We start from the raw sequence: 17,448 nt of genomic DNA, 5'->3' as shown, positions 1-17,448 counted from the left end.
ACCTCTCCTGTCAACAAGATGAAAAGGTTTTAACTGTGAATGAGACAATATTTAAGAACATAACTAGTACTTGGCAGTGTATTTATCTTGCAAATGTGATTAAGATGTTGAAAAAATTATCTGTTTGTTTTAATTGTAGTTATCGGCCATCTTGTTTTTCAGGTTTGGAATCTTCCTTAACTGCTGAGCTCTGGAAAAGCCTTTCAGAGTAAAGAGCAGGGGCAGGATTTTGTTAGTCATGAGCATTCAGCTGTGCTCATTATCCATGTCCTAGTGGATGCCACTTCCAGCAGGAATACCAGAATGCAGGCCTTAGCAGGTCAGGGGGAAGAACATCCTTGCAGAAAATAATTCATTTGTTCTCAGCTGGTACAATAACTGAACTAAGTATCCCAGATTCTCATGCTTTTGAAGTGTTCTCCATCAACAGCAGATTTCAAAGACTGCTATGTGAAAGTCTTTCAGGTATAACTGTACTGTTATTCCCTAATGCTTTCAATTTTTTCCCCACAAATATAAAAAGAATTGGAGAACATAGTCTGTTTAAGAAACATATTCTTTATCCAGTGTGAAAACATTGAGCAGTCCACATTTTCTTAAGCAGCTTTGTGCATTAAAAGTGAAGTGAGTAACTTTTTACAAAATATGCTTTAATAGTTCCACTATTTTGAAATAAAATTATTTGCTTTCAAAATATAGCTCCACCATCATTGTTTAGTTTGGATATTTGGGAATTTCATATATCCTGCTGAATGGCACACTGATCAATGCAGACATCCTTAAGAGGAGAGCTTGCATCTGTGCAAATAAGATTTCTGCTAATTGAAAATATAACAAAACTTTTAAAGATCCACATTAAAAGGAAATAAAAAATGTTTAATTTAATAACTTTGTAGGACATTGTTGTTTCTATTGTGTTTTGTACACTAAGTCAATTTTTTTTTTTAATGTTACATTCCTTGTTTAGTCCAAAGCATGGCAATCTGCCAGCCGGAGCTTTTAGTGATAAATTCTGCTATACAAAGCAAAAGTTTTTATATGTGAGGCCACTTCCTTCTGCTATTTTATCATCTTCCTGGGTTTGTCTGTTTTCAATAAATGCCTTTGTATTTTCACATCTTTTATATGCTTGTATACACAGACACTTTCCTCTGTATTAAAACTGATAGTAGCAAGTTGGTAAGGATAAAAAAGACAGACTGTTGACTTAAATTTCATTGCACTAATACACTATATGAATGCTTTAATGTTACTGTATTAAAAGATCTTAACATTGATATCAAAAGTATTTCCTGAATTTGGCAGTGGGAAGGAGAGGCAAGGATGATGTTTCATAATAAGTTTTAAAATGGAAATAATCTCTGGGTACAGCTACCCTTTAGTACTACAGATTGGCATATGAAGGTTGGGCTCTCACAGTGAATTTGCATTATTTTAAAGCATCTGAAATTTAAATATATTAAAATTTAAAATCTGAAAAGAAATTATGGCGGAGGTTAAACATCTCTCCTTTATCTGTCCCAAGGGGCTGAATATTTCTGCCTGAGGAGAAAAATCTAAAAAAACTCATCAGTAAAGAGAAGCCACAGAGTCCCCTGCTTTGGAACCCGATCAGTCTTGAGGGAAAGGAGAATTTGAATTAGGGGTGTTCAGAGGAGAAGGATGAGATTGGAGGGAAAAAGTTGAATTTGCAATGCAGCAAACTGGAGAAAAGCTTCTGGAACTTACAAGAAAGAGAAGCTGTCCCTGCTGTCCCTGCCCATTTTAGCAGTCTGTCATGAATTCCTCTTTCCCACAAAAAAATGTTACCAAGGATGTAAGCTACAAATCATCATGTACTAATCTTTTTATGAAGACCTCTTTTTGTTGTTCTGCAGACCTATTGTTCTTTTACAATCATATTAATAGACTAAAAATAACAAGGGTAGCTCTACCAGACTTAAATTACAATTCTGTTTCTTAAGAATTATTATTTTATAATGTGCTGATTGAGATCCCAGAAATCTTTTTCTGACCACAGAGGTATAAGGTACCAAATTCATCCTTCCTGTAACTGTACTGAGGTAAATGGAGTTACATAAGGAATTAATTTGACCTGTCTCCTCCATTTCCTTGGAAAAATTCTTTGTTTTAGCTCTTGCCAAGTTTTAACTTCGACTCTCCCTTGCTTAACATCTTCTTGTGCCTAGAGAAAAGTTTTTATTTCTTTAAGACTATAAAGAGAATTACAGCAGGGGAAAGACAATTAAGGTGAGGATCTGCTTTTTAAATTGAAAGTACACTTCAGTTATGGTAAGAAAACGCCAAAACCTTTTTATTTGGTATAGATGTGTATGGGATTATTCTTACATCTGTGAGGATATGAAAGGTATAAAACAGTACACATAACCATGAGAAGGTAAGGATATAAGTAATGTTTTTCTGCTTAGACCCATTTGTTTATTTCTAACTGCAACAGCTGTAATAAACGGGGACTTTTATTGGCTAGAGACCATAAGAATTTAAAATATTACACATCACCTTTTAACAAAGAATCATCCCCTTTCCCTAGACTCAACAGGTATATTCAAAAATAACCTATGAGAGAAGCTGAAAGCCTACTCTCAGCAGTATATAACTGCAATTTCATGATGCAATAAATTTAATTTTTGGACGGCAATGTGGCATGAAATTCTTTGTACAAATTCAGCTTGGCAGTACAAAGTTATTTAAAACCCAAAACCCTCAAAAACAAGGACTGGTGAGTGGTTTTCCTCCTGATGGTTTTATGTTAGAGTTGATACCATCTGTCTTCCTGCTGCCAGTAAAAAGCTAGGATAAATCTTGGTCTAAACAATGTAACTCATAGCTCACTAACCTTGAGAGAAATGCAAATACATGTTCATATTTAATCTTGATCAATGTATTACCATTAGATGATTAGGATTGCTCAGATGAGATGTAACTAGCATGTAAGCCTGAGTATAGGCTCAGTTTGAGAAGGGCTGAGCATGAGGGATCAGAAAGTGAAATTAATAGAGAGTCTGTGGTTCAGAGTAAGGTTGTAATTACGCAGGGATATTGTCCCCACAGACAAACTTACCATCCAGCAGCCTCCCTTCCTTCTTTCCACACCATCTGTGTGTCACAGTCTACCAGTGCTGCAATTGTGCCAATGCAACTGTTTGTGGGTCCAGAGCATGAATTTAATCAATGGAACAATTCTGGTTAAAAATTATTAGATTAGACAGAACTTTAAAAATCTGGATTGAGTGATTTGATTTACAGCATGGCTTCACGAACAGCTGCACAAACAGCTCAGAGGCCACAATAAGTCAAAATCATTAGTTACCCGTTCCTGCTCCTGTCTGAATTTATGGTTCCGTATTTATTAAACCCAGATTTGTGCACTGCTGACTAGCCAGCAGCAAGATTTGAGCCAGCTCATGTGGGGATATGCCATTGCATTTCACCCACTGGTGAATCAACAAGAGCACCTGGTGTGACCCTTCTAACACTGTGTGTCATGCGCAAGCACAGCTTGTCACTTGGCTGCCACCTGTGCCAGGGGATGCCAGCCTTGGTACACTGGGACTTGGCTGAGGAGGCTTCTTCAGGCAGGGAAAGGACCTGTGGGGCCTCCCATCCATCAGCTGCTGCCATGTGCATGCAGCCAGAGCAGGATTCATGCATGGTTTGCAGCCTGGCTGCAGCTCCCACTGTAGGATGAATGAGGAATTTTAAATTCCCAGGCTTTGCTGAGACTGGAGAGTGATATGTGAGAGTACATCTAACCATGCCAAGCTGGAATTAGCCAGCAGAGGGGAATTCAGACTGTGGCCACTTCTCAGGGTGGGAACAGTCTGGCCTTAATCAGCACACTCTCCTTTGAGAGTTAATTTACATCAAGTTCTTACACTTTCCTGAGATAGAAAAACCCTCTCCAGCTTCATGCAAAATTCCATTCATGATCTGTTTCAGCCCATGTTCTTTGAATCCAAGTCCTCTTTTTCTGTTATTTCAGGCCCAGCTTTCATGCTAGAAAGCATCCTGCTTGTGTCTAGTAATGTGCATAATTAATACAGGTAGAACAAGTTCTAATGCAAAGTGTATTTCAGATCAGAAGAATTACAGAGGCGGTGGACGTTTGCAATTTTTGATGCATTTTGTTTTCCTCACTGGGACATTCTGGTGTTTTTTCCTTAATGACTCACAAGTAGCCCTATCAGTGTTACACAATGGAAACAACCACTGCCTTCCAAAACCAGTAATATTTGATGCTAGGTATAGATAAAGCTCACTTAGAAATCTTTAAAAACCCACAAACCCTCAAATATGTCAAGAATAGGCATTTAACTGCAAATAAAATTCAGGATATGATTTCAAAGTTAATCTGAGAGAAATCTCTGCAAAATTTTTAGAAGAGACGTATCTTTATTCTTGGGGGTTTTGACTATTTCAATGGAACTAGCTTCCTATCCATACAAAAAAGTACCATTCATAAAAGATGTTTGACTTGCTAAGCTTTAACTTTGATGTTCCCCAAAGCAATATAAAATACCTGCATGTAAACTTTTTTTGGCCTAAATGAAAGGTACAAGCACTTTTAAAACCTTTGAGACAACCAGCAAACAGGATTTTCTACAAAAATGTTTTTCCAGCTGAGAAAAATATGATAAGTGTGACAACATAAACATTTTAAGAAACAATACATGGCTAAAACCCATCTGCCAGGCAGAGGAAGTCAAAGTTTGCCTGAGGGGTTTAAGAATACTAGATTATTCAAGTACTGATAAATTAAAAAAAAAAAGGACATGCTGATGGTCTAAGACTTTCCTGCATGGAAACTATTAAGCCATGCCTCTTAAAAAATAAAAACTGTTCAATTGTCTAGATTTGAAACAAAAGTCTTCTTTAATACAATGGCTGGGTATTAATGACAGTGATTCTATCAACAAGATGATGTTTTAGGAACTGTAATGCTTGCACCATTTTCCTAAAAATGGGAGACATCTATGTGAGCAAGCTGCAGAATCAACCAATCAGTTCTAGATTATAAAACACTGCACAACACCTGTATTGTTTAAGATGTATCTATATTTTTGGTATAGATTTATATTGTCTAAGAATGTGTTATTAAGACTGTACAGATGTTCATGTCTCTAAGATGAACTGTTTTCCTTCAGGGTAACTATCCATCTTACCAAATCTAACAGAAATCACACTAAGCCAGACTTGCAAATGAGTGATGACTTGCCTACACAAGAAACAGGAATACCTGCATGGAGGTGAATCTTCCTTCCAACACTAAGGAGCATTATTCCATCTCCCTGTGGCTGATACTGACATCCAGTCTGATGGCCCAACAGCTACTTTATTTCTTTCTGCATTGAGGAAATTCAGAATTTTATTTCTTATACTTGAATACAATGCTACTATGAACATCCTCATAGCTTATGCTTTTGATTAGAAATAAAAACTTTATGAAATCTATAATCATAAAAATTTTATTTTCATTCACTGCTCTTGGAATCTGGTTCAAACTGAAACCCACAGGAATGGCTTAATATTTAATGAGCTTTATAGACCACAAAAATGTGATGTAAGGGTTTCAGTTGTCTTCACTGACTCTCTGCATAGGGACAAATGCCATAACAGATGTGCTCCTCAACTCTTAAAATGAAAAATGACATGATAGATTACTTCTTAGTGGAAACTGAATCAAAACAATTACTGAACCATCCAAAGAAGGACAGAAAAAAAAAAAAAAAAGATAAAGTATATTACCTGAAAATTCAGCAAGTTTTATCATTGTATTCAGCAAGTATTTATCATTGAGGCATCAACCCTGCCAACAGCAGGTTTTGGAGAAAGCCCAATTTTCCACTGAAAATAATTTCAACAGACCTTCTATTAGACTATTATTTACATGAATGACACACTACAAAGTTCTTCCAACGCAGAAGGTTAGACTTGTGGATATGAAACTGGCAAAACATACTGGTGGTAAAAATAGACCTAAGACTACAGAAGACACTGCAAGAAGGAAAAAAATTCAAGCAAGCCTGAGAAAACTGTTGATTGAAAGTCTCAATAATATGAAGAAAAATTTAAAATTCATATGTAATTCAAAACAGAAGAATGGTCAAAATTCCAGAAAACAAAGATGCAAAAAAAAAATTATCCACATGATCAGGAAATAATTTATTGGAGTTTGTCTTGGAATTTGCTGAGATTGTAACCTGTATTGCTCCTGGCATCTTTGTTGGTAAGGAACTACCCTGTATTTAATGATAATGGTGTTACTGTTGAATTGCCAAAAACCAGGGAGGAGTTCTGCTATGGTAGAACTGCTATAGCTACAATGTAGAACTGTGACTGTAATTCTTTACTTGATTTTACACATTTTCAAAAAATCTACTCCTGACCTAGTTAGGTTTACAGCCAGACATGAGCTTTACTTTATACACAGGAAAATGAGGCAACAGAGTGAAAGGTTTGATCTTAAAAGTTTCTGTGACACCTCTCACCTACAGATTGAACAGCTTTGTCCACTAAAGCACCTTGTACACAGAATTAACAGCTTTGCGTTTAGAACACTTGTAGGATTGGGCCCATACAAAAGTAAGTGTATTTATGAATGAAAATGTTTTAAGGAATATCTGCCATCCTTTCAAAGACACACAGCCTTGGAGAGAACACTATAATTTCAGTCCTCTTTTGTACTATGTATCATTAATAAGTCATTCTACTAAAGCAGGACTGGAAAGAACAGATTCTTCTTGAGAAGGTATTAAATGACATATATTCCAGAGTTCCAACACAGTAAGCTATATATTCAGCAAAACACTGAAAATTTCTCTGTCTAAGTTAATAATGAAGGTATAATAAAGAGCATTTTCCATACCTCATGAGTTTGGAATTAGATTTCACTAATAAGTTTCTATGAAATATTGCAACTGGTCACTTGTAACTAGGACAGACATTTCTCATATCTTCCTTGCATCACAAAATAATTTTTCACTTTGCTATTAGTTTGGAGAGTTTTAAAACTAGTTTTGCTTTCATGAAGTCAACAGGAATTTTGCACTGAATGCGTGGGAGGAGGACTGTTCTCCACACTTCACTCTCCCCTGCTACTGGAATGAGTGATTAGTCTTCTTTATTTCGGACTAGAATTCTCCTTGTAACAGGAAGGAAGGAAGGAAGGAAGGAAGGAAGGAAGGAAGGAAGGAAGGAAGGAAGGAAGGAAGGAAGGTTGGTTATATAAAGGTGTAAAACAGCATAAATTAAATGAGAGCAAACAATCTGTGATTGATTATAAAATTAGAATTTTTCTCACGAACCAGATTCCCCACTAATGTAAATGAACAGTTTGCTCAGTGTGCAAAAATATTCAGAGCCCACTGTCAGTTCATCTGTACCAAGACTTATTTTAAACCATCCTTTAATGGCACTTTATAGACATAATTTCAAAATAAATCTCTTACCAAGGTGATGCTTCTGTTTTATGTAATCATATCCTTTTATAACTAACTTACTAAGCTTGTAACAATATTTAATTTCAAATATGAAAGACAAAGAGGAGTATTTTAAAGGTTTATGATTTTTAGATGAGGTAAAACACCAGAGCAGCTGTCAGAGGTAAACCTCAGCTCTCAGCAAAATGGGCTGTAATAACCACGTATTAGCAGCCGTGTCAAGAGGTGAGTGCTCCTGACACAGCTTCCCAGACGGTGCTCTGTCCCATGCCAGCCTACAAAAGGAAAATGAAAAACCCGATATTTTCCTGTTGGCTGACCTTTTCCTCCCACAGCTTCCTTTCCGAATAAAATTTTGACACGAACGGTTTTTTAAAAAATAATAAGGGGCGGTGCCAAGGAAGGAAGGAAGGAAGGAAGGGTGATGTGCGCCAGTACACTTCAGCTTACCTTTACAGACTTTGGAGGCTGCTGAAATCCCGACTCCCATGGTAGGTTACTCACTGAAGATCTTTACTGAAGACTAAAGAAATGCCACAGATGCTCTGGCTCCTAGGGCAGCAAGGAGAAGAGTCCTTTCTGTTATCCACACAGACAGTGCTCACCAACACAAAGCCCATGGGGCACAGTCCCATTTCTACACCAGGCTCTCCATGATCCCTGTGGCAAGGGGAGAACCCAGCACCGGACACAAGAACAAGGAGCAAGCAAGAACCAGCAGAAAGCATGTAGAAACATCAGATGTCTCGGGCTCTTTTCCAGAGACTTCAACCCACCTCATCCCCCTTCACTACAGTGCTTCAGGCCATCTCAGCCCTCACCTTCCACTCTCCTCCCGCTCTCCCCCGCTTCCCTCTATAACCCCCAAAGGAGTCTTTAGACCTCCAAAAAACAGTCAGGGGCTCTGCAGACATTTTCTGGCTCTTGCAGACCCCAAAACACGACCCCAGGCGGCACGAGCCCAAGTGACTCGGCCTAGGCTCCTCTCGCTCCCGACCGCCCGGGCGACCCCCGACAGCCCCCGGGCAAGTCGCTTCAGGGGCCTCGGCGCTGCGGGGCCGCGCCGTGCGGGACCTGCCGGGGAGGGAACACCGCAAAGGGCAGGCGGCAGGCTCCGCTCCGCAGCAGGGCTCAGCCGGGGCGCTGAGGGGGACGGGCAGCGCGGCGCTGGCCGCGACCCTGTGGCGCGGGGGTGGCGGCAGAGGGGCCGGGCGGGGCCGCCTCCCCTCCGCGGGTCACATGAGAGGGGCGGGCGGCTGGGCCGAGGCGGTGGTGGCTGCCGGGGTTGTGGTTGGGCGGGGAGGGACGGGGCTGCGGAGCGCAGCAGCAGAGAGCGGCGGCGGTAGTAGCAGCGGAGAAGGAAGAAGAAGAGAAGAAGGAGAAAGAGAAGGAGCAGGAGCGGCCGCGAGGCGCTGAGCGAGTGGAACGAGCCCCGGGCCTCCCTGAGCCGCGGCCGCCGCGGAGCGCCCTGCCCGCGGTCCCAACATGGACGAAGAGGGTGGCGGAGGTGGCGGCGGTGAGTGCGGGGCTCGTGTGGGGGGAACGCGGCCCCGCTGCCGGCGGCAGGACGGCAGGCGTCCCTGGGAGCTGCTGCGGCCGCGGCCCCTGCCGCCGGTGCTGCCCCGTCCCGCCCGGCGTCCCCGAGCAGAGCCGCTGTGTCGGCGCTACCGAGCAGTGCCCGGGCGGGCGAGCAGGGGTCGGGCCACAATGGGGGCTCTGTGTCCCGCGCCCGGGCAGGGTCTGGCGGGGGCGCGGCGGCTCCGGGGGCGGCAGGGCAGGGCAGGCGGGTCCCGGCCCCGCCGCTGTGACAGCCCCGTGCTCGCTGCTGCAGCTGCTCCTCCGCTGCCAGGGGGGAAGGGGCAAAATATGAAAAAGTACGCGTCTGGTGGTGTAGGAGCGGGGAAAAGAGTAATTGAGCTCTGCGAGGGCTCTGTTTGTGTGTGTCATCTTAATGGAGGCTCGGTGATAATCACGGGGTGGTTCAGCCAGTTTAAACAAGGTGAACTGTTTCCAAAGGCAGCGGCGTTAACCTTGCTAGAGACTACTTTTAGAAAATCCGGACTCGCATGTTGGGAAAGCTTTTATTTGTATTTTTTATCTTTCGGAGACCGGCTTGCGCGCTGCCCCAGTTTAAGGCACTGCAGACGTGCCACACGCTTCCCTCCTTTAATTTATAATGTGTTTTGTGAGTGCGTGTGTAAAGCTGCTGCCTGAAATAACCAGTTCTTGTGTATCATCAGCGATAATGGTGGCTGAGCAGGAGCTGATCCTGCCCTGGGGCAGAGGGATCGACTGCATGGCCTGCCCTGTATTCAGTGTGTCTGTGCCCGTCTGTGCCGTGGTGGTGCAGAATGGAGCGATGAGGGTATATCTTAAACCTGATGCTAAACAGGCGGCCTTTGAATGCACTGGCTGATCTCTAAATAGGTAAAGTAAGGGCTAAGCATTGTATGATTAATAGTTGCGCGCTACTTGCTAATTCTAAATATAATTACCCAGAACTCGGAAATCAAGAGGGTGTGGTGTTTGTTTTGACAACTTGAAAAAATAATGCTATGATGAATCAGAAAAATAATTCTTCAAGCAGTGGGTTGGAAATGTGGCCATTTCTCAGCAGGCATTTCTGCTTTTTTTGACAGTGATAGACTTAACTCTTAAAAAAAATCTGAAAAAGGAAAGCAAAAGACAAAGCGAGCCAGTCCTGAAAAGTTATTATTCAAAGCAGTTGAACACTGTAATTGTAAAGAGCAGAAAGCTCATTTAACTCAAAATATGTTCTTTTCACAGTATTATGGACTTGGATCTGTAGTTAAGGGAAATGAACATGCTTGTTATTTGCACTAACCCTGTATAATATAGTAATCACGTGCAAAATGTAAACTAGAAAGTAGACATATTGCTGAATTAATCTTCCATAAGATGTTAAACATTTCAAAGTTGGATTTGCATAGGAGGACAAATACTCAGGACCTGGGGATGACACAGTCTGCATTTAGCTAAATGCTAATTCTATATGTGAAGCCTGATTTGTACCTCTAGCCTGCAAGTGAAGCTAATATCACTTTAATAAACATGTTGTTTTTTTGGGACAAACTATGGTATAGTGTATTGTTGTAAAACAATCACACACAAATAAGACTGGAATTTTATTTTGCTCTATATGACATTTTACTCTGACTTCTTGTAAGTATTGCGCTTTATTCTTGAATAGAGACCCAGTTTCACTTTTTCCTAGGGATTGCTGTCAGTTTGGAGCACCAGGATTAGTTGGGTTGCTTCTAGCTAATGAATTGGCAAGTTGTTATTTTGTTTGAATTTTTTCCCCTTTTTTTATTTAATGACAGGAAACGTGTGGATTTGACAGCCTGTTTTAAAGCTCTTTATTGCTGTTGAGTAATGAGACTTGTGATACCTGAGCAATGAGACTCCCTTTGGAGCCTGACCAGGGCAGCCCAGTGTTTTGAACTTCTGCAGGACATTCTAAATCCTCATAAAATTGACATTATTGAATGGGAAACTCTTACAGCTAAGCTTATCACTCTGCACAGGTGCTTTAGGAAGTATGCAAAATTATTTAAGGGCTGCACAGAGTCACCCTAATTAGAGACTTGAGCTAGATAAGCATGTAAATATCTAGGACATTAAAGTGTGATTCAGAAGGTAAGCTGCTATTCCCAGTTCAGCTCTGCCTGCTGCGCTGCTCATCAGTTTGATTTGCATCCTATGCTTCAGTTCTCTTATTTGTCAAATGGGGTCAGTTGTTTTACCACCTCTGATAAAAACTGTGAATGAAAACAGAACTGTGTAAAGTTAGAATTTATTATTTTAGAAGCACTTGATGGAAGAGAAATGCTAATTGAGGGAATTGTTGTCAGTACCTCCTTTTCTTTTGTATGTGGAGCCCTAAACAGGGCCATGCATTTATGTTATACAATCCACACTTCCACACAAGCCTCCCATTGATTTCAGCAGAGGCTCTGTGCGTGGATTATTGATGCGATATGATCCGAGTCAGTTGGTGTTTGGCTCAACTTGCTTTTGTGTCCTGATTAAAGTGTGGTTTGCTTAGTGCAGGAAATTTCTCCTCCTCCCTCTCCCCAGTTGGTTTAAAACTACGTCTTGTGTGATTTGAGTGGCTTTTCTCACGGGCTCACAGGTGGCGGTGCCAGTGGCCGGGACCCTGGCGTTCAATAGTGCTCTTGGTGTGGTCACACAGTGAGCGAGTGATCCTCTGTGAAAGGTCAAAATGTATAAACAGTCAGTGCTTCAGGCACAGGACAGAGCTCCTGCTTGTTTTCTGAATTTGACTCTAGTCATCCAGCAGCTTTTCAGTCCCCCCAATTCAATTCTGTGTCATTCCTCTGGAAAAAGACTGCAAGATTGGATACTTACCAGCTTCTGTATGTTTGTTTTACACTGTCTCTGCAAAGGGCTCTAAACAGACATGCCAGAAGGTTGAAGTCCTGCTTGTACTTGACAAATAGACCAAATTATAGCACTAATTATGGCATTGAGGTTTCCCTACTGTTCCCCAAACTCTGTGCTTTATTTCTGAATGTCGAAGCTCTTCTGGGATAGAGCAGTTGGGTTGCCAAGCTCAGTTAGCTGCTGGCTGTGCTTGCCAGCGATGGTGCCAGGTAGCACGTTGGGTCTGTGATGAGGACAGAATGTAGACAGTCCTTCATTAGGAGAGGCACCAAGAGACCAGATCGTCACACAGAGGACTCGGGAGAGTGGATTTGCTGCCAAACCAGACTTATTGGATGACTTCTGTTCTTCTGCAAGGCAAAACAGTTACCTGCTTATAGGTAAAAGGTGTTAAATGTAACAAATGACCCAGGTTTTTCTTAGGAAAAAAGTTTTAAAATTGAATAAAAATATGTATTCATACGAGCAGCCTCATCTCTTCTATTACGTTGTAATACCTTTCAAAGGTAAACCTTAAAGATACCAGAAGCCATGAGGCCTCTTCATGACTGTAGACATTTGCTTTGCATTTAAGATGAATTCTGCATGTTTTCTTATTTTATGAGTTTCTTTTATTATAAACAAATGTGTTTTAGTGCAGAAGAACGTTAAATATGTTTCACTCCCTACTCATCAAAGAGGATAACTTGTACCAGTAGTTTTAAATAAAATTTATCCCAAAAGTCCTTTGGAGGAGGGCTTGTAGTGTTAGATAGCACTTTGGGGAAATCCCAAGAATATAAAAATGCACCTGAGTGTTGGATTGACCACTCAGCTTGGTTGTTGGGAGTGAAAAAGAGCAGATACAGAGATAGTCTATTTATGTAGTTCAGTTTTTGTGTTCTTTTGCCAGCCAGCAGAGCTGCATGCTGAGTCTCTTGTTTGCTAAATAGATATTTCTCCATGCTAAACTAATCTCATATTTCTTCAGATTACCTGTCAGCTCAGTAGGATCTTAATTTTTAGCCCAAAACCATTTAATCTGTTACCACTGCAGTAAAAAATGTCGTAATAAAGTCTTATCATTTGTGTTATACATATTAGTTATTTTTGGTGGTATCAGAAAATGTGTTTGTTAATTGCAGTTAAGTTTTTCTTAGCCTAATGCTTGATATTTTTAGCTGTGACTTGGAAGAAAATGTGAAATTTTTGCTGATAGAGTTTCCAGAGGTGGTTGGTTGCCAGACTTGATGTATTGTTATATAATGGTATTTGGTGACACGCTCAGCAATGTAAGCACGCTGTGGATTTAGGGGAGCAGTGTGCCTGTAACAGCATCTGTCTGTACTGTTGCAGCTGGGAAAGAAGGCTGTGGGATTTACAGGCAGGAACTGAGTGTATTTTGCAGAACAACAGCTGGGAGTCACAGTAACAGCCACATGAAAGTGGGCTCCCTGTGGGCCACTGTTACCAAATGGATATTGCAATCTTTTAGTATCACTGGAGTTCCAAGAGCTTTCACCAATTGAAGGGATGCAGGAGGTGAGACAGCACAGTGATTTTCAACATATTCTGCAGTTGACATCAATTTTTTTCAATCCCATCGTATTTATTGCTTCCTGTTCTTTTTTTTAATGCTTTTTCAAGGGAAAATGAAAAGAAAGGCCTTTCCTCCATTTTCTTCCTCGTACAAGGGTGTGTGGTGATAGGACAAGGGGTAATGGCTTTAAACTGAAGGAGGGTGGATTTAGACTAGATTTTAAGAAGAGATTCTTCATTATGAGTGTGGTGAAAAACTGGCACAGATTTCCTAGAGAAGCTGAGGCTGTCCCATCCCTGACAGTGTCCAAGGCCAGGTTGGATGGGGTTTGGAGCAGCCTGGGATAGTGGAAGGTGTCCCTGCCCATGGCAGTGGAGTAGAATAAAAAGAGCTTGAGGTCCCTTGCAACCCAACCATTCCATGATTCTGCTTACCATCTTTTTGTCCTATAAGTCTTTCTTTTCCTCGTCCAATAAAGCTTGGAAAAGCTTTAAAATATTTCACTTAAACTGTAGCTCCAACCTGCTGCAGTCTTTTGCCCCATTCTTTTCCCTCCCAATACAAAAATGGTTTAGTCTGATTCTTTATACACCCCATCTTTGACTCCAAGGCCATCTGAACTACCACTCATCTCTTTTCCTTGTTGGAAGTCATTGAACGAGCTGTTTGCAGTCACTCTCTGAATTCAGAGTATCTCCTTGATGTTTATCCTAGGTCCTTTCCACACTTGTCCTGACCCCTTGTACTCAGTACATTCTTTTCCTCCTCTTTGTACTGCCAGCTGCCTCTAGTACTGTTTACTATATTTTTCTTTTTGAAATCTTGGTTTGGTTGTTTTTTTGTTTTAACTTTGAAGAAGTTCTCTCCTGTTCCTGTCTTACTTGCTTTTTCATTTGGAAGATGATCTTTCTACTTACAACTTTTATGGTGAAGATTTGCAGGACCCTTTGTGCTTGCTTTAGCACTCTCTTCCTCTCTACATCTTGTTTCTGCATAACCAAATTTGCAAATAAGAGTGGAACTATCGTATTTAAACTGATGACTCACAGTGTGCTCTGGATCCAGTACCATCTGTCCCAGCTAAAATGTTGGCTTGTTTGACATCTTAAGATTGCGTAATTGTCATCTTAAGCTTAATGAGTCTGAAACAGCTCTTAATGTTGTTTCCACCCACTTCCTCTATTTGATGTCTTTGGACACATGCTGGCATCCAGAGTGGTTATTGACAAGTAAATAGTGAGATGTTGTAATTTATTGCTTCTTAAAAAACAGTCTGTAGAGAAGTTGTAATAAAAATGGCACTGAAAGAGCAATGGGAGAGTATTGACATGCTTACAAAATGAGATATGTTCTCCTATGCAATGTTAATTTTCCCTTTTGAATGCACAAATAGATTTAATCTGGTTATGAGATCACATTTTCTGTAGACTTCTGCATGGGACCAGCCATTATACAGGTTAGCATTTTGTGGCATTTGAGTGAATCTGTATGGATTTTTTTCTTCTTTTTAATGATTTCTTGTTCACTTTGTCTCCCTGCAGTTCACAAGTACTTAAGCATGTACTAAAGAATTGCACTAATTTTAGTTAGGAGCTTGGACCTAATGACTATGTGTTTCATTCACAGAGGATAAAAATAAATCCTTAGCAGCTGGATTGTTAGGAAAACCTGTCAGTGTATAGAACTGTGAGGCAAGGATCCCAGGGAAGTGAAGAGCACGTGGTGTTTTACTTTGTTTTATAGAAGCAAAAGAGAAGTTGTGTGAACAGATGTGCTGCTGGGATTTCTGACTTCACTGTGTGTTCCTTGAGAGCAATATATTGTACAGGAAAGGTGTATAAATGAGGTAGTAAGGGTCTATTTATTTATGCCATTTGTATAATTTTAACATCTAGCAAATGGTTTTTAATTGCATATGACTTCCTTCTTTTAATTTCAACAACTTCATGGGAAAACTTAGTATTGCAAATTTTTTTGGACAGCACTGTTTCCTCTTCGTGGGATAGACGTACAAAATCTGGTAGAAGACCATGTGTTCTGTGGTCCTCTGAGATTTGCCTGAAGAAGGAAATGGCTTGACCTATTTGGTTGCTATGAAGTAAAAACATTCTTGTTCTTTCTGTCTCTCTTCCTTTTTTTTTTTTTTTTGTGAACATCTGTGTCACATTTATTTCATTACTTTCTGAGGTTCTTTAAGCACATTATTTGCTAATACAAAGTTTTATTTAAGGAAAATAAAGTGATACATAGCTGCTTCCACAACTTCATTGAATTTCTGATATGTGCTTTTAAATAGGTATGATATAAGTGGGTAGGGTTTCCAGTTGACATGTTGAAAGGCAAACACTAATGTTATGTAGTATTTCCTAGGGAAAAAAAACGTGTTTGACAAATTCAGTAGGATCACATGGAGTTGACAGGAAATGTTGCATGCTGGAACCTTGGGAAATCTAAATCATAATCTCATCTAGGATTTGAAGGTGTTTTGATTTAATTTTTCAACAGCTTGGCATTCTTAGTGTGCTTTTAGTGATTAGCCTCGTTTTTAGCTGTTTATTATAAAAAGTTATCATACGCCGGGTGTATAGAAGAGCTGAAACTGATTCTGTTATTTAGCAGCATAATGGAAATTGTCCCAATGAGGATAGATTTTATTGATTTTACTAACAATTCTTCTGAATTCCATAAGAAAGTTCTTCAACAAGAATCTGAGATCGGTCCATTTGTGAAAATTGAATCTGAATTCAGATCTAGCTTTTGCTATCATGCCCAAGGGGTCGGTTAGTTTTTCTATGTAAGTTCTTAATTAAAAAAAGGAGAAACCAGTGTTGATTTTTTAGATGAAATATGTTGAGTGTGGTTAGTTTTTTTATGTAAGTTCTTAATTAAAAAAAAAGGAGAAACCAGTGTTGATTTTTTTAGATCAAAAAATTGAGTGTCTTAAAACAAAAAAAGCTGTGTGAAAATTATGAACTGTGAGTCTGCTGATCTCAGGGTATGGAAGAAGCTAGCAGTTACTGTGGGAATTACTTTTGGGGCCCTACTATCCAGCTGCTAGTTCTCACACAGCTTGTAGGAACATCTTCTGCTTAGTCAAATTAGATGGAAATTGAGTGCTGTGCAAGGTGTACTTTGGCAGAAGGAGCTGATGGGTAAGAAAACAAATGTGGCCAATGTCTCTTGTGCTCACTCTTGTTCTCACACACATGCATGCACAAAAAAAGGCTGAAAAAATTAGCATATGCAAGTAAGGGAACTGCCTCACACTGTTTTCTCTAAGAGGAACTGTGAGATGTAATCTCTTCATGAGTCACCTCTAAGGTTTTTATACAACTGCCTCATTAGTGTAACTTCTAGAATGCAGATTTAATTTTTTTTTGTTTTAATATTTGATTCATATTGCAAAATACCATTGATGCTGTTTTCTTGTTTGAATTGTTTGAATTCCAAGTATTCAGGAGTCTATTTGCTGTTACATTTTTGCTTTCATGTACTGTAGATATCGTGTTCCTTAATAAGGTTCTTGTTTAGCTCACAATCAGTGTTGTCTGTAGAGTCAAATTCTGAAATAAACAAATCCCACTGCCTTGCTTACAAGGGAGGGGGAATTCTCAAAAGGGGTATTTGTAGTTGCATTAGTTACTAAAAAATAAGGAATTATGGTTGCTTCAGGCAGTGTTTCTTATATTCAGCAGTCAGATTCCAAGTAAGTTTTTTTCTTTTTTATCTTTCTTACTCAAGTAAGTTTGTCCTAATGAACTTCCTGCCCAGTCATTCTGTTGCACCGAGGAGGAATTTTCCCACCAGGCCATGTACTCTGAGTACAATTTCGGCCCCTTGCAAATGAAATTTTTGAATTTCTAAAGCTGCTGCATGTTTTTGTTCCACTATTGTAGCTGCCCAGCCAGGGGATGTGGAGGAAAGTTGTTTTCCCAGGAAGTTGAGGTTAAACCACAGTGGCTGTAAGAAGAGATGATGGCTCTGTTAAGGAGAAACTCCATTCCTGGGGAAGAACTTCGCAAGTTAGATACATTCTCTGGC

At 40.2% G+C, this 17,448-nt stretch overlaps 1 protein-coding gene and 1 long non-coding RNA gene across 4 annotated transcripts in view; one reads left to right on the top strand and one right to left on the bottom strand.

The window, feature by feature from the left end:
- Positions 1-5,903: 5,903 nt before the first annotated feature.
- LOC121350713 lies at positions 5,904-8,663 on the bottom strand. Of its 3 annotated transcripts, none has more exons than XR_005954692.1 (3): positions 8,237-8,663; positions 7,911-8,012; positions 5,904-7,735 (listed from the first exon to the last, which is right to left on the bottom strand). It is a non-coding gene; the product is annotated as an uncharacterized LOC121350713 (long non-coding RNA). The 3 variants fall into 3 exon arrangements; XR_005954694.1 differs by having other exon boundaries at positions 8,282-8,663; XR_005954693.1 differs by having other exon boundaries at positions 8,343-8,663.
- A 54-nt stretch (positions 8,664-8,717) lies between these two features.
- The window catches only part of CYTH3 (cytohesin 3), a 48,712-nt gene continuing 39,981 nt past the window's right edge, over positions 8,718-17,448 (top strand). The window contains exon 1 of the mRNA XM_041462316.1: positions 8,718-8,976. Coding sequence (XP_041318250.1) covers positions 8,946-8,976 — 31 coding nt within the window. The 5' untranslated portion in view covers positions 8,718-8,945. The remainder of the gene's footprint in view (positions 8,977-17,448) is intronic.

Source organism: Pyrgilauda ruficollis, unplaced genomic scaffold, assembly GCF_017590135.1.
Source record: "Pyrgilauda ruficollis isolate IOZ18807 unplaced genomic scaffold, ASM1759013v1 scaffold16, whole genome shotgun sequence".
In the NCBI taxonomy this organism is placed as follows: Eukaryota; Metazoa; Chordata; class Aves; order Passeriformes; family Passeridae; genus Pyrgilauda; species Pyrgilauda ruficollis.
The sequence above is the reverse complement of the archived record's forward strand: the minus strand, read 5'-3'. Positions and strand labels throughout refer to the sequence as shown.